General features: G+C 45.1%; 1 protein-coding gene across 1 annotated transcript; it reads left to right on the forward strand.

Annotated features, from left to right (window-relative positions):
• The first annotated feature begins 1,533 nt into the window (after positions 1-1,533).
• LOC128346059 (1-acyl-sn-glycerol-3-phosphate acyltransferase alpha-like) lies at positions 1,534-16,972 on the forward strand. The gene is made up of 6 exons (XM_053298935.1): positions 1,534-1,808; positions 4,121-4,254; positions 6,918-7,093; positions 8,243-8,329; positions 9,291-9,363; positions 13,801-16,972. Exons 1-6 carry the CDS (start codon positions 1,624-1,626, stop codon positions 13,941-13,943), a joined length of 798 nt encoding a protein of 265 aa, XP_053154910.1. The 5' UTR covers positions 1,534-1,623; the 3' UTR covers positions 13,944-16,972.
• Positions 16,973-17,023: the final 51 nt, after the last annotated feature.

A 17,023-nucleotide genomic window follows, 5' to 3' on the forward strand; every position in this document is an offset into this window, starting at 1 on the left:
GGCAAGTTACTTCCCTGCTATGCCATTAGGTGGCTTTTTCCAGTTCTACAATGTCCTTAAGATATGGTAACCAGAACTGCATGCAGTATTCCAAATGTGGCCACACCATAGTTTTGTCATAGGACATTATAATATTAGCAGTTTTAGCCTGGTACCCTGGTCTGCCCATCTTGCCATCCCTCTGCCACATCCATTGGCTTACATGTCCCACATCATAATGCAGGTGGTGCCACACCCACCTGTGCCACTCTCAAACACACATGGTGACACTGCTACAAAAGAGGGCAGTAGCAGTACTGCTGACTCTTGTGTGATTGCATGTTGCATGCTAGTTCTAGTGGGAATAATGGAAGTAGTGTGCCATATGCGATTGCACAAGGGTCAGCAGTACTGGTACTGCCCTCTTGTGCAACAGCATCAACACATGTGAGCCCCACAGTGGCACAGGTGGGTCTGGCACCACTTGCATTTTGCTGCAGAACATGATGTTAGCCATTGTTTTTAGCTATTTCCAGTTAGGTTAGATGACAGACAGTGAGGATGTTCTCATGACCAGCCTAGGAGCAGCCCAAGCAGGGTTAGGGTGGCCATGAGAAGCAGAGGCCGGAACAAGTTCTGGCCCTGGATCTCTCTGCCCTGTTCCGTGCAGCTCCAAGCAGGGTTGCCCGTGTGGGTGCATGGGAGGCACACCGAAGACGACCTACTTGGTCATTGCGGGGGAGAGAAGGTAAGTTGAAAGCAGCCTTCCCCCCCACACCCTTTCCACCCACCCAGGGCGATCATGAGAATCTTCCCTGCATATCTGTATATTTTAAAACTGCCCATAAAACATAGACCCTTTTCTCCATCTGCCTGAAATTTGGCAGGTCTGGTCTTCTGGAGGGGTTGTAGAATGCCTGAAAGTGTCATGCTAATTGGATGCAAAACAAAGAAGTTTACAGGCCTCAGAAGAGCAGCTGGTTCTCCTACTGGATGCAGTGGGAAACAAAAATGGATGACATAAAAATATTAGCAAATGAATAACTAAATTAATTTAGTTATTAAATGAATAACTAAATTCATATAAGAAACATGAATGGCATTCCAGGATTCTGTTCCAGATGACAGGTGCTGTAAATGCATGATGGATTGATATAGGCTTGATGCAGACATTAGCAGGTGATAATGCTTATTTCCCTGCCATTAAAACTTCACTGGCTGATGTCAGCAAATCAAGGTGTTGTTAAAAACACAGGAGCAGGTCAGGCCAGTTTTGTTTTGTTTTGAACTGCAAATGAGTAATGTATCGGTTAAAAATATCCAAACCCCTATCTCATGGGGCCAAACTGTGGATGAGGAAATATGTCTTCCTTTCATTCCGTTGTTGCAAAAGTTACATGCTGAGATTGCCCACCTGTATGCAAATTCTGGCTCCAACACCTAAGCTTGCCAATATGGTAATTAAAACTAATGAGCATTCACCCTTGCCAGGATATGCTTGCTTGAACATGCTCTTTTCATGTCATCCCAGGACCCACGCCCAGCCAAGCTGCTCCGAACACTGCAGCCTCAGCACAGCTGAACACTGCAGAGCGGCAAGCTGTGTGTAAACTACCTCCATGCTACTTGTCCTCCGGAGAGACCATGGCTCTGTCTCTAGGCCTAGCCAATTTCATCCTCTTCTTCATTGGGGGGTTCCTCCTTTATCATTACAGCAGCACCTTCAGATACTACTACAAGGTTTGTTTTTTAATCGGTTGGATGTTGGGCATGTCCCTCCTTGTGCTTCCTCTTGTGGCTTTCCGAGGAAGGGATGTGACAAACATGAGGTAAGTGGAGAACTGGGTGGTCTTGTTTATTGAGGGCCCATGTGCAAAAAAATGGCAAAACGAGCACTGGGGGGGGGGGCAGACAGTACCTTTTCAGAGAGTGAATTTGTGTGGAGCATGAAGAGGGAATTGAGGGGAAGAAGAGTCGAGTTTCAATCAGGCTAGAGAAAAAGAGACACATTTTTATTTGCATTTATTTTTAAACCTGTATGCCACTTTATCACCCATAGGCCTCATAGCAACTAATGTCAATATTCAAAACCAAATGAAAATACCATCAAAATTCTGTACAATAACACCACCGAGACAGAATAAAACCAGCTACACTCAGAGTCTCCCAAAGGCCCAACCAACCAGACATGTTTTAAATGAAAGCTGGGAGAAAGAGGGAGCAGCACAAACCACCCAGGTGGCAGTGCTCAAGAGCCTAGGCACCACCATCAAAAAGGCCCTGTCCTGCATGCTAGCCAAGCAAGCCTCTGCAGACTTTAGCATGCAGAGCAGAACCTCCCTAGAAAATCCAAATGGGTGGATAGACATGTATGGGAGCAGTTAAGGGGCTAGCTGCTATATGTAAGGACTAATGGTTGGAGTGTATAGAAGCCACTGCTGAGCCTGAAAGCTCAACTGCACATTCAGAAATAGTATGTGGCACACATACTGTGTGCATTCTGATGGAGAGCAATCCCAGTAGGTCTATGCCACTTGTAACAAGCAGTTCTCACACCAAGGACTCTCCTATCCACTTGACTATTTCCCCCTCTAATTTTTACCGGAGCTTTAAGAAAGTGAATCTTATAAATGGGATCAGGTGTCAATGGATAATGCTTGAGGATCTGAGGGGTCTGTACATGCAAAAAAGTTAAGGACTCCTAGAGGCTATAAGGAGAACATACGAACAGCCCTGCTGGATCTGGCACAAGGCGCATCTAGTCCAGCATCTTGTTTCACACAGTGGCCCACCAGATGCCTCTGAGGAGCCCACAGGCAAGAGGTATGTGCATGCCCCCTTTCCTGCTGTTGCTCCCCTGCAACTGGTATTGAGAGGCATCCTGCCTCTGAGGCGGCCCACAGCCACCAGACTAGATTCAGGAGGGAACTGAATCTTGAAGAACAATAATTCTAGTAGTAAGTGACATGAAAAAAGTGAGCAAGACATCCTCAAGAGACAAAAATAGGGACAGCAATTTACCAGGGACAGGTCAGTTCCAGCAAATTGGGGCTGTCCTTGGTAAACAGGGACAGCCTATGAGAGACTCAGTAGAGCTTGGGAAAGATGATATTCCTCCAGCTAAGGCACCTCAGTGGTTCAGGAACTCTCTGTACATAGGATATGGACTGATGGTTGTGCTGCCTTGAAGGGATGCCTCTTTGCCTCCGCTTGTGCTCTACCTATACATTTGTCAGTAAAGCAAATATTCTCCAAATTCCATATGTCTCCAGTGCTCCTTCATCCAAAGGAAATACTAGCTGGGTAGCACTGCCCCTGGCAGTCTTCCTTCACTATGCTACATGGGGAGAATTCTGGAGGGAAGAAAGGAAAAAGAACACCTTAATCCCTCTCCAGAACCTTCCCCAGTTATATAGCATTGGACAGCACCAACCTGAGCTGATTGTTGCTGTTTGGAAACCCCCAAGGAAGGATTTTAGAGAGTCAAGAATGGGGCAGCCAAGGCGGCCTTCAGCATCTCAGGATGCAGAGTTCGGCCTCTCTTATGTAACCTTCTGTTGATTTCTAATAACGGTTATCTTCCCAATTTCATCCAAATGTTCAGCATGTATATTATTGTGAAAATAAGCCAAATACTACAAAACCATTAGTCTGTAGTGACTCTTTCCCCAAAGGAAAACCAGAATCCAAGGTGCACTGTGAACCTCTAGAATTTTTCACGGCTCCAAAAAGTGGGCAGCTGTTGTCAGCATAACTGTGCAATTGCCCCCACTGAAAAGTTTGCAGTATAGCTCATTGAGCTGAACTAAGCAGTGTGTGTGTCCATGCAAACATGCCTATGCAGAGCATAGTCTATGCTCGTCGATGCCCACTCTGTCTGCATTCCCCCCACCCCACAAATCTGTCTTGGCAATCATGATTGCTAGAAATATACTTTAAAAATACAATATAATATCATCATCATCATCATGAATAAATTAATACCAAGATCCCAGGATTCTGTGCCCAATGACGGGATGAACATCTCATGAGAGATTTTCACACATGTGGACAAGCAGTATCAATCAGCTAATACAATCCTTCCTCCTGTTTGTCAGCTTCTTGACCTTTGTAAAATGCCCTTGTTTTCATTCTCCTTTAGAGTCCTTCGCCTTCTCATGCTGCCTTTGAAATACATCCTTGACGTTAAGATCAATGTGCAGGGAGCTACAAACTTAAACCTGAAAGGGCCATACGTCATGGTTGCCAATCAGCAGGGCAATGTGGACTACCTTGGTATGTTGGCTGTATGATCAGACTTGTCTTTGTCGTCATAGAGTTGGGAGTGCCTAGAAGGGCTTCATCTTGCTATGACAGGACTATAACCCATCTCTTCTGAATAACAGTCTTTGCAATCCAAACTGCAGGAGATGGCAACCAAAAAAGCAGCTGTGCTACAAAAATTGTTTACAGAGAAAAATGACTTGAGATCACCTCTGGTGCAAGTGGGTGGGTATGGTCAGCGATGGAGTATTGGTCTACTATGTAGCGGTAGTATGAGCATATGAGGCTGGCTTGTGTTGGGTAAGACCATTGGTACCGGGCTTGGACTGGCCATTAGGTCAACAGGGCATATTCCCGGTGCGCCCTACCCATGCAGTGCCCCTGCGCCCCAACTCTCACCCTTAATGACTTATTCTGCTCAAAACCTGGCGCCCTCCCCATATACATTCTAGCGCCCTCTCAGTGCCCCCAGTCCGGCCCTGATTGGTACATCCACCCAGTATTGTTTACTTGGGCTCATTGTGGCTCTCCAGGATCTCAGATGGATAGGGGTCTTTCCCAGTTTTGTTACTGGAAATCCTTTTTTAGGGTGGAGACTCTGAGATTGAACCTGGATCTTTTACAGGTAAAGGATGTGTTCTTCCACTTTGCTATGCCCCTCACTCCTGGCAGTACACAAGAAGCATTTTAGAAAGCAAAATCGTTTAGTTTATACTGAACAAAAGTTGTAAAAAAGAAAATGGTACACACATACAAGTTTCACATTACAGTAAAAACAGCAACAATACCAAAACGAAAAACATTATCATATCATCAATGAAATAGTGGCTTTGGGCCACAGCTAACATGAAGCCAGCATGCTCTGATAATGCCATTCTTGGAATTTGCCAGAAAATAGTTCATTTTTTGAACGTCAACATCCTTCCAGAAACTAATCTGAGAAAATTACAGTGTATTTCTGCACAAACTGAGTATTTCGATAAGTGAGGGGGCATATCTCCCACAGCACAGCTTTAAACGTGTTTAGGAAAACCCTTGGACGGTGTTCACAGAATCTTATCACGGGAGATGGTAAAACTACCTACTTAACAAAAAAACAAACAAACAAAAAGAAAAGAAAAAAAGGATTGAGTCTCAGACTTGCAGGAGAGCCCTGCCAGCTGTTCTGGAATGAAGTCTTGCTCCTTTGTTCTGCATGGGAACGAGCTACATTCAGTTACTCAATGGTGAGGAACTTAATGGCTTAAGCAGGGATTTGAACTGAAGTTTCTCTAGCCTACATCTAACACTCTCACTAGGGTTAGGTACAACATGAGGAGGAGGAGAGCTGGCCTTGCGGTAGCAAGCATGAATTGTCCCCTTTGCTAAGAAGGGTCCACCCTGGTTTGCATTTGAATGGGAGGCTACATATGTGAGTACCGCAAGATATTCCCCTCAGGGGATGGAGCTGCTCTGGGAAGAACATCCGCATGCTTGCATGCAGAAGGTTCCAAGTTCCCTCTCTGGAATCTCCAAGATAGGGCTGGGTAAGACTCCTGCCTGCAACCATGAAGAAGCTGCTGCCAGTCTGTGTAGAAAATACTGAGCTAGATGGACCAATGGTCTGACTTGGTATAAGGTAGCTTCCTATGTAGCCCAATTCACACGTTATGTTAAACACTCATACAATCTGTGTACAATGTGCAGAGGTACAGATCTGTACACACTTACAGTTATTCATATATTGTGTTGAATGCTGGTCCAGCAGTACAGTTCTTATCTATACCCTGCATTTGAGAGACCTGTAACCAAGATCACTTTTAAAATGAACATAGATACAGTCAGTCACACAAAAACATATAGGAGGAAACAGACATCCAAACCCAAGTACAACATAATGGCCACATTCACACGTAACATGGACTCCCACCCCCGTAACCGGGGGACCAAATGGACTCTCCCGTCCTGCCCTCTGCTCTCCCATTGGAATCTGGATGTCACAGAGAGCTCCCTCTCTGCAGTCAGCGAGACAGGAGAGAGAAGCGGGAACTGTCTGCCTGGGCTTTCTTCTTGACTGAAGGGATAGCCCTGGCAGCCGATAGCAGCTGGAGTGAGAGAGGAGCTTCCTCCCTCAATGCCGGTTGCAGAACTGCCAGACTGCAGTGCTGCATTGGGACGTGACACTGGCACTGCAGAACTGGAGGTCATAAGAACAGCCCTGATGGATCAGGCCCAAGGCCATCTAGTCCAACATCCTGTTTCACACAGTGACCCACCAGATGCCACTGGTGCCCTCCCTCCTGCTGTTACACCCCTGCAACTGGTACGCAGAGGCATCCTGCCTCTGAGGCTGGAGGTGGTCTATAGCCCTCCAACTAGTAGCCATTGATAAATCTCTCCTCCATGAAGTTATCCAAACTGGACTGGGCAGTGAAACTCCCTACAAACCGAAGGAACAAAATAGAGACTGAGGAGGGAAGCCGCGGGCCTATTTTCACTATTAACTGTAGTTGCCCACATTCTGACATTCAGAAATTGTAACCCCTTCAACTCTGGTTTCGTGTGACGTGCAAATACAGCCATTGTCTGAATAGGGCTACTGCTACACCGCACAGCTGGATCTGTGAGTAGGTGCTTTACGTAAGGTTGGGAAGAAGGCTACAGTTCACCTTTGTTTTGACTCCCTTCCCTCCTAGGGATGTTTCAGCTCTTGCCAGAGCGATGCACTCTCATTGCCGAGAAGGAGCCCTTCTACATGTTGCCTGTTGGCGTGGTCTGGTGGTTGAGCGGCTTCATTTTCATTAACTACCAGAAAATAGCAGACAGCATAAGCATCATGTCGGCGGCAGCAGATACCATGGTTCAGGAGAATGTAAGTGTTGGAAGTGAAGGACTTTGCCCTGTCTCATGTCTCAATGACAGAGGGAGACAGACTATTGAGTCAGAGGGCTAGAGAGGTCAAGACATTGGTCATCCCTTCTCTACTGCTCTGACACTATCCCTTTGGTATGTAGATTGCTACTCTTAGGGACTAACTTCCTGCCTGCCTGCCTGCCTGCCACTTCCTCTTCCTCCTTCCCTCCTTCCCTTTCTTCTCCCTTGCAACATGCACGCTCCTCTCTCACCTGCACCATGTGTGCAGAGATGCAGAATCCATCTGCATCCAGCAAGCTAGCTAGATTAGAGATCCTATCTCTCCACTTTACTATCTAGAATGGAGTTGACTAATAAATACTCCTTATATTGATTTGAAACTATATGAACTGACTCCAAGATATTTTACTCTCAGCATACACCCATGCCTGGGCAGACTCCGCTGTGTTGTGCTTCTGTGCACTCTGCTATATTAGAAGGGTATCTCTTACCATAGAGAATTCCCGACAGTAAGGAGGAGCAGACCCGACCCAAGCCCCTCCTACACCTAAGGTGGCCTGACAAGCCACTGCTCACAGAGTATGCAAAGTGTGCCATGTGCTAGTTTCCCCCATATCCCCATCCCTTGATCTCTCCACCCCCAATATCTCCATTTCCCCTTTTTTCATACCCCTTTCTCAAGAAAGTGAGAAAGCTATTGCCATTGGCACTGGTCCTTGTCATCCATCCTGTTCCCAGCCATTTTGAAAAGGCAGGAAGCAGGACCAATGAGTGAAAGGACAATGCTGGCAGTGGTGGTGGTGGCAGTAGCATCACTGCTGCTGTATGCCACTCACTCCTCTGCCTGCTTTTCCCTTACAAATGTGAGGCCCTTACAGTCCAATCAGAGGGTGGATTCTCTAAAAAAGGTCAATCATATGGGACATCTTATTTCCAGGCCACAAAGGTCTCCTACTTCCCTGCACAGATTCCTCTTTGGTATTAGAACTAGTGAAAACTAACTGGGAGAAAATAATGTATTCTAATCAAATGTTGGGGTGGGGCCAGAAACCAGAATTTAACAGTATTCTGTTCCCAATGGCAGGAGAAGGAAAGATGCTCAGTAATTCAAACAGAGTTTCAAATTGCTTTTTCTTTCCCCCTCCAGCTGAGGATCTGGATGTTCCTTAAACAGATGACAAATAACACAGTGCCCATCCAACATGGGGCTTTCCATCTTGCTGTACAAGCCCAGGTAAGATCATCCACCTTGCAATCTTCCATGCCTACCATTTATTATGACTCCAGTGTAGAGGTTGTGTGCATCTGGTCTCTGAAATGTTGCGAAGGTGTTTGTACTAGGATTGCCCACAGTCTCTGATACTCTGAGATCCACCCCCACCACCCACCATGTTTTTTCCAATATTTTCCACAAAATCATTAAAAATCTCTAGGATCACTTTCAATAGTCATCTGATGCTAATTCCTGGAGGCGCCAGACCAATCCTGGGGAATTAGCAACATGCAGGACTTAAATAGCATTTAAATCAAAAGTTATTTAGGTCAACAGGATCCTACACGTGGAAGAAAATAGCCCTATTCAGATGTTGTGCCTGCATTCATATGTCTGCACACATGTACATGTTTTTGTGTGGATGACTGTGCTGCATTCATGTAAAATGAGGACCTGGGTATAGACCTCCTGAAATGCATGATACAGATAGGAAGTGTGCTGCTGTACCTGTGTTCAACATAACATGTGAATAATTATATCTGCATACAGATCTATATCGGTGCGTATACCTCATCCACAGATTGGATGAGTGTTGAACATAATGTCTGAATAATGCAACTAAGCAATCTGATCAATATGTTTTTTTAATATTTGCACTACCCAATTGGACTGAGGGAAGAATCACTTTGTGTGATAACATCCTTCAGAAACAGCTCCCCGATTGCTGTTAAGCCCAAGGGTTTGTTGATATACCTTCTTTCTTACAAGGAGATGGTGGCCACTGGTAGATGCCCCCTCATCCCTGAACCTTCCTTTGAGCAGCCCTTGCAGCAAACTAGCTGAACTGAATTTTAGGCTGTCAGGGCTTCATGGAAGCAGCTACTGAGGGGAAGCCTGAACCAACCATTCAGCTTACATGCACACTCTGGTTGCTGTATACACCCAACTGGAGAATGACTAATTGATGTGTCTGTCCATGCAGGTGCCAGTGATTCCTGTGGTGATGTCCTCTTACCAGCGGTTCTTAAACAACAAGAAGAAAAGGTTCACACCAGGTAGTAGCTGTGAGGGAGGCATGGGATAGAAATGAGTTGTGAGGTGCTGTCTTGGGACAGAAATAGACATTATGCAACAAACCTAGCCTTCCAAGCACCATTTGCTGCCTAAGGTTGATACAGGGGCCAGGGGCCCTTTTTACCGAAGAGAGGGAGCAGGCAAGGTATAATCCTTTCCTGACTGCCACTTCCCCCTACCAACTGTTGGAGCTAGGACACTGGCAGCATCAGCTCTCAGCTGCAATGTTTCAAAGTGACCACTGTGGGGTGGGGTGTTATGATCATGGATAAAAGTGCTGGACTCCTCCCCTCTTTGTTCTTCCAGTGTTAGTTTCCATTTTGTCTCTCCAGAGATGGCTGTTTCTTTTGGTCTCTCTCCAGCCATGAGTTACAGCTGAAATTAAGCTGCAGGCTTTCCCCGCATTTGTTTGTAACCTTTTCTTTAAATAAATCCTTGTCATTCTTCAGTACTAAAGAACTGTCTTAAGACCTCTTGCTTTGCTGCTTTCTCACCAAACTGGTTTTGCTTTGCTGTTTGGGGACTGAACTGTTGGAGATAAGAGTTCCAGTGCATTGACCTTTTGCACCAACTAGGTACCTAGTGAGGGTCTCCTTATCCGTCCCTGCTTGCCTCTACTCTATGACCCCTGCTTTGATTCTTCAGATACTTTCTGTAGTGAGTCAGTCCTCTTCCTTTCCTCCTAGAGAGAAGATGGAAACATCTCTCTCTCTCCATACCTATCCATTATATAACTGATAGATAGGACTAGGTCTTTCCTATCCCAAATGTACAACAATCTCCATGCATGTTCTTTAAAAGACTGCAACAACCATACTTAGGACTCCACTCTGTAACTGGAGTGGGTAGCTTCTTTTGGCGCTTTGCTAAATAATCACAAACCCCAACATGATTTGCCATTCTTCCCCTACTACACCAACAACATCTCCCAGTGGGCTGTTTTGCTTATGGCCAAGCTTTCCCCACCGATCACAGAGCTACCTGGGCTAAAAAAACCCAAAAACAGCCAGGGAGCAGAAGGGAATGTTGTAGAGGGCAGCAGGCAGACAAAGGTTCCAACGGTCCCTCCCCTCCCTACACCTGCAAACATGCCACCACTGCTCCATTAAAGTAAGTGGCAAATCCCATCTTTGCCACCTGATGTCTAATTCTAGCCATAATGTTAAAACTCATCACTTTTGAACCAATGTCCTTTGGGTTGTGACTACCAGCTGCACTACATGTTTAATCCTAAAAGGGAGATGCGGAATGCCCTCTTCCCTTAAGCCCTTTTCAGACATTGTTGGGGCTGTTCACATGACCACGTGCGCGTGCGGTTGGGTGGGAGGGGGGAGGCAGGGTCCAACCTACCTTCCCCCAGATGACCGCTCACTGTCCAGGCGGTATGCAAGCTCCACACCCACACGACCAGTGCTGCCTGGAGCAGCATGGATGACTCTCTGCACTGTTCCTGGCAGCGCAGAGGGCGGGACCCGTTTAGGCTGAGCGCATTGCCCTGGGGGATTAACCCAGGGGACAGGCACTCTAGGCTGGGTTTAGTGCCGCAGATCCTGGCAGTTTTCACAGGCAGCCAAGCCCAGGCTTGCCTTTTAAGCCTGGACTTGGCTTCAGCACTGATGAGCACAGCCTCATTATGTTATATGTTCTTTCAGAGGTGCCCGTACATATGCACATGTTTTTGTGTGAATGACTGTACATGGGTTAATTTCAAAAAGTGAACCTGGGCACAGGCCCTCTCAAATGCAGGGTACAGATAGGAAGTATATTACTGTACATGCATTGAACTTAATGTGTGAAAATCTATCTATCTATCTATCTATCTATCTATCTATCTATCTATCTATCTATCTATCTATCTATCTATCACATTTCTCTTCCTCCAAGGAGCCCAGACTGGTGTACATGGTTATGTGTACCCTCACAACAACCCTGTGAGGTAGTTTAGACTGAGAGATACATGACTGGCCCAGAGTCACTCAGTGAGTTTCATGGCTGAAAGGGGATTTGAATTCGGGTCTCCCCGGTCCTAGTCCAACACTCTAATCTGTAAATGTATGCAGTGTACGCAGACTGTACGTGCATTGAACATAATGTGTGAATAGGGCTTTAGTTAGCTACATTCTGTTAATTTTCACCCCTCATCTCTCTCTGTGCTCATTGGTTCCTGATGTCTACTTATACAAACTTCCAGGGCACTTTCCAGCTCTTGCCTGAGCAACAAATTGACACTGAGCTTGTAGTGTTTGGGTCCTTGTATAGTCACCTAATGGTGCAGCGGGGAAATGACTTGAATCGCAAGTCAGAGGTTGCCAGTTTGAATCCCCGCTGGTATGTTTCCCAGACTATGTTTCCCAGACTATGAGAAACACCTATATCTGGCAGGAGCGATACAGGAAGATGCTGAAAGGCATCATTTCATACTGCGTGGGAGATGGCAATAGTAAACCGCTCCTGTACTCTACCAAAGAAAAACCACAGGGCTCTGTGGGCGCCAGGAGTTGACATCGACTCGACGGCACACTTTACCTTTACAGATACCTAGGGCCAAACTGAATGAGACATGAGCATTCTGTATACTGTGTTTGAAACACCCATCATGTGTTTCAAACACAGGGAGGAGAGCTGGTCTTGTGGTAGCAAGCATGACTTGTCCCCATAGCTAAGCAGGGTCTGCCCTGGTTGCATCTGAATGGGAGACTTGATGTGTGAGAACTGCAAGATATTCCCCTCAGGGGATGGAGCCGCTCTGAGAAGAGCAGAAGGTTTCAAGTTCCCTCCCTGGCTTCTCCAAGATAGGGCTGAGAGAGATTCCTGCCTGCAACCTTGGAGAAGCCACTGCCAGTCTGTGAAGACAATACTGAGCTAGATAGAGCAATGGTCTGACTCAGTATATGGCAGTTTCCTATGTTCCATTTTATTTTTCAAAACACAGCTGCAGGGAGGATAGAATTAGGGCTACAGAATCTAACCCTTTTCCTGCTGTGCCATGGTTCTAGTCCACATTGCCCCCCAAAGTTGCTATTGGCTGTGGAAGGGAAAACTTATGGCCAAGTTATGCCCATCATCCTCCCTGCCCGTGTTTTGAAGGGAGAATTTAAATCAAGTAATCAGCATGGGGACAAAAGTGATTGAAGCTTCTGTCTTTGTTACCACTTCTACAGGTGAAACTCGGAAAATTAGAATATCGTGCAAAAGTCCATTAATTTCAGTAATGCAAATTAAAAGGTGAAACTGATATATGAGACAGACGCATTACATGCAAAGCGAGATAAGTCAAGCCTTAATTTGTTATAATTGTGATGATCATGGCGTACAGCTCATGAAAACCCCAAATCCACAATCCCAGAAAATTAGAATATTACATGGAACCAAGAAGACAAGGATTGTTGAAAAGAACAATATCGGACCTCTGAAAAGTATAAGCATGCATATGTATTCAGTACTTGGTTTGGGCCCCTTTTGCAGCAATTACTGCCTCAATGCGGCGTGGCATGGATGCTATCAGCCTGTGGCACTGATGAGGTGTTATGGAAGACCAGGATGCTTCATTAGCGGCCTTCAGCTCTTCTGCGTTGTTTGGTCTCATGTCTCTCATCCTTCTCTTGGCAATGCCCCATAGATTCTCTATAGGGTCAGGTCAGGCGAGTTTGCTGGCCAGTCAAGCACAGTACACTGTATACTTTTCAGAGGTCCGATATTGTTCTATTCTACAATCCTTGTCTTCTTGGTTCCATGTAATATTCTAATTTTCTGGGATTGTGGATTTGGGGTTTTCATGAGCCGTACGCCATGATCGTCACAATTATAACAAATTAAGGCTTGACTTATCTCGCTTTGCATGTAATGCGTCTATCTCATATATCAGTTTCACCTTTTAATTTGCATTACTGAAATTAATGGACTCTTGCACGATATTCTAATTTTCCGAGTTTCACCTGTATAGTGCGCTGCCTTCAAAGCTATGACATCTCTAAGATGTAGGGCTGAAGGAAGAAGCAGATTTTACATGGAGTGTCTTTATTTGATAGGAACTAATGGACATTTTAGTCACCTTAAGTGGCACAGCGGGGAAATGCTTGACTAACAAGCAGAAGGTTACCAGTTCAAATCCCCGCTGGTACTATATTGGGCAGCAGCGATACAGGAAGATGCTGAAAGGCATCATCTCACACTGCGTGGGAGGAGGCAATGGTAGGGTAACCCCCTCCTGTATTCTACCAAAAGAAAACCACAGGGCTCTGTGGGTGCCAGGAGTCGAGATCAACTTGACGGCACACTTTACCTTTACCTAATGGGCATTTTAGTTTAGTTTTTGCTCTATTCAGTTATATTACTTGGCTAATAGCTGTAGCGAGGAGGTTATCTGTCTAGCTGCCTCTATACAGCAGTTCTTTACTTGTTGTGTTCCTCTCCTCCAGGGGAAGTGACAATCAAGATTCTCCCACCAATGGAGACTCAGGGGCTGGGCCCAGCTGATGTCCCAGAACTTATGGAGCGTGTGCAGGAGACCATGCTCTCCACCTTCCATGAAATTTCAGGAGATGCTGGGAAGAAAGCATGAGTCGTTCAAGAAGTGATGTCTGCTCAGAGACCAATTGCCCAGGATCTTAGAAACCAAGCCAACCAGGCATTTCCTCCCATGCTTCCACTATTAGGCTCTTTGTTTACCTATCTACACCCACCTCACTGGCTTAGCCTGGGCATCTGCTGGACCAGGAAAGCCATCTATAAGACTAAAGCTGTTGATGATTGGAAAGCAGAGTGAAGCCAGAGGTTGCCGGTTTGAATCCCCGCTGGAAACACCTATATCGGGCAGCAGCGATATAGGAAGATGCTGAAAGGCATCATCTCATACAGCATGGAAGATGGCAATAGTAAACCCCTCCAGGGCTCTGTGGTCTCCAAGGGTCACCAACTCAACAGGACACTTTACTTTACAAATGTGTCACCCTGTTGGAGCCAGTGTTGGTTTTTAGCCTACTTTCCAGTAGGCTTATGAGATCACGTGTGTGTGTGACCCCTTATCAACTTTGCAACGCCTGGACCAATATGAACCAAATCAGGTACAGTTGTAGGGACACATAGGGACACCTCAGTGGTGTAGTTTCTGATGATGTCATCCACCCCAATTCAAGATGGCGGATGCGTAAACATTTGAGGAGCAAGTGGGCTAATTTGTGAACCGCCCAACCGATTTGAACCAAATTTGCTACAGCTGTAGGGGCACATGGGAAAACCTCAATGGCATAGCTTATTATGATGTCATCTACTCCAATCCAAGATGTTGGATGTGAGAACGTTTGAGGAGCAAGCGGGCTAACTTGTGGACTGTCTAATCAATTTGAACAAAATGAGGTACAGTTGTAGTGAGTGACACACAGGGACACCTCAATTGCATAGTTCGTGATGATGTCATCCACCCTGATTCAAGACGGCATATGCGTAAACTTTGGAGGCACAAGTGGGCTAACTTGTGAACCGCTTAACTGATTTGAACCAAATTTGCTACAGCTGTATCGACACATAGGGATTCCCCACTGGCGTAGTTTGTGATGATATCATCCACCCCGATCCAAGATGGCAGATGCATGAACATTTGAGGTGCAAGTGCACTAACTTGACTACAGGGATACCTCAGTGGTGTAGTGTGTAATGATGTCATCCATCTTGATCCAAGATGGAGAACGCATGAACATTTGAGGTGCAAGAGATCTAACTTGTGGACCTTTGAACCAAATTTAGTCCATTTGTAGAGATAGTGAAAGGAAAGCAGGCAGATTAATTCTTACTAGAACAACTTGTTCTGTTGTGGGACAATCTCCTTCAATTACACACGTTTCTGGCTGCAGATCTAATGCGGATTTTCCTTCTCCCTGTATGCTTGGGTTTTGATGAGCTTTAGGCAGATAAATAAAATAAAAATCAGGTTACCAGATTTTTCACCAATTGAACATGTATTTGGCACCTTTTTAAAAAAGCCAATTAATCTTTGTTTTTAACCCGAAGCATTGTTTCAGGACTTGAAAGAGATGTGTGTGGCTTTATGATTACCATATAGGCCAGCCAATCAGCACTCTGCACAGGTAACAAAGATGGCTTTGTAATTGTCACAAGGGCCAGCTAACCTCTGTTCAGTGCAACTGGGTGCTTTCCAGATTAGACCCTACAATGGGGTCACGTCGTATCTCGGAAGTGTGCTTCCACACTTCCTGCATCGTGACACCGCAGTCCCTACGGGGACAGCAGGGTACTGTTCACATTTCCAATGCCTTGTTGTGAATTTAATAGCTGCGATGTAGAGCAAGGACCGTTGTATATCTGGTGTGAAAATGATGCTGTTTTTCTGGGTTGTTAGTTGCTGCGAAACTGCTCCCCCTGCTGTTTACATCCCGGATGCGACTTGCCCAAACAAAGGCATTTTGCTGCTGTTCCAGCAGCTAGTCTGGAAAGTGTCCTGGCTTCTGTTGGAAACAGAAATAGCTGGTTGCTCCTGAGCTTAGTTATCTTAGGAAGGCTGGCCAAAAATGGGTGAGTGTGGATTCAAAGCAGACTCACCATGTACGCCTGCACAGCTTTTATAGCAACCAAACAACTGAAGATTCAACTACTTTAGTATGCTATGCAAATTTCATTTTTTTCATTAATTTTTTTCTGATGGCATTGCTAGTTTTGATGGTTTCTACTCCCATTGCAAAATCAGTTACAACTTTCTTTGCTGCTGCCTAGGGAAACATGACTGAGAAGCATGAGGCTTGCTGCCTTGTTTTGTTTACAAAAATTCTTGTCCTAGGGCCTCAAAGATGTGCAGAGTACCTTGTCTTTTTGAAAAACATGCTTCCTTACCTGTCTGGATATGCTGCAGAGTGTGGTGTATTTCTGGGTTCTTGTTTTTTTTTTTTTACTATTGGGATTCATATACCTCTTTATTAGGAAAATGTCTCAAGGTGGCTAACATCATCAGCTCGAAAGTTGTGCCTCTGCCTGCCTGTCTTATGATGACAGAGGCCCCACAGAACTTTTATATTAAAAGTTAATATAAGACAATCCCCCCAAAAAACAAATAGACAAAATAGGAGCAATGATTCACTAGGGACTGGTTCTAGAACATATAGACTGTCCCTGGTAAATAGAGACATTTGGAGTGTATGCCATTGTCATTTTAGTTTTTTAAGTTAATTTTATTTAGGAAGAGTTTGAGTTTATGGAGAAGAATCTGCATATGAGAGGTAACAGAACAGAAGATTAAGAGGGTACCATGGGAATAGACAATTAAGCTTATCCTGTTTCCTGACTGATTTTATTCACAAAACAGAATTGGCTAAGGACAACAATAGGTTTTTCTAGTGGTGTGTATGTGACTTACTAATTATTAGAATACCAGCCATAATTGCTATATAGGTGTAACACTGGCAGATTCAATCAAACTTTATTACAACCAGCAAACTAAGAGGAAGATTTTTTTAATAAAAGGAAAATAAAAATTTAAAAATTAGGGTTCTGCACTCTTGAGGAGGATGTCTCTAGCCACCATTCCAACTGAAATTAATTTTGTTTGTGCCACTTGCTGCGTATGGAATAAAGAATCTCTCAAGTGCCTAAATGTAAAGACGGGTGCGTGTGTTTTCATCTGATCGATGCTGC

Source organism: Hemicordylus capensis, chromosome 2 (genome assembly GCF_027244095.1).
Source record: "Hemicordylus capensis ecotype Gifberg chromosome 2, rHemCap1.1.pri, whole genome shotgun sequence".
Taxonomy (NCBI): domain Eukaryota; kingdom Metazoa; phylum Chordata; class Lepidosauria; order Squamata; family Cordylidae; genus Hemicordylus; species Hemicordylus capensis.

What these genes read in the sequence shown, in the direction of transcription:
- LOC128346059 (XM_053298935.1), top strand. Translation starts at nt 1,624, where the DNA reads ATGGCTCTGTCTCTAGGCCTAGCCAATTTCATCCTCTTCTTCATTGGG. An exon ending in AGGGATGTGACAAACATGAG is followed by an intron (nt 1,809 to 4,120) that starts GTAAGTGGAGAA and finishes ATTCTCCTTTAG; the next exon opens with AGTCCTTCGCCTTCTCATGC. An exon ending in ATACCATGGTTCAGGAGAAT is followed by an intron (nt 7,094 to 8,242) that starts GTAAGTGTTGGA and finishes TTCCCCCTCCAG; the next exon opens with CTGAGGATCTGGATGTTCCT.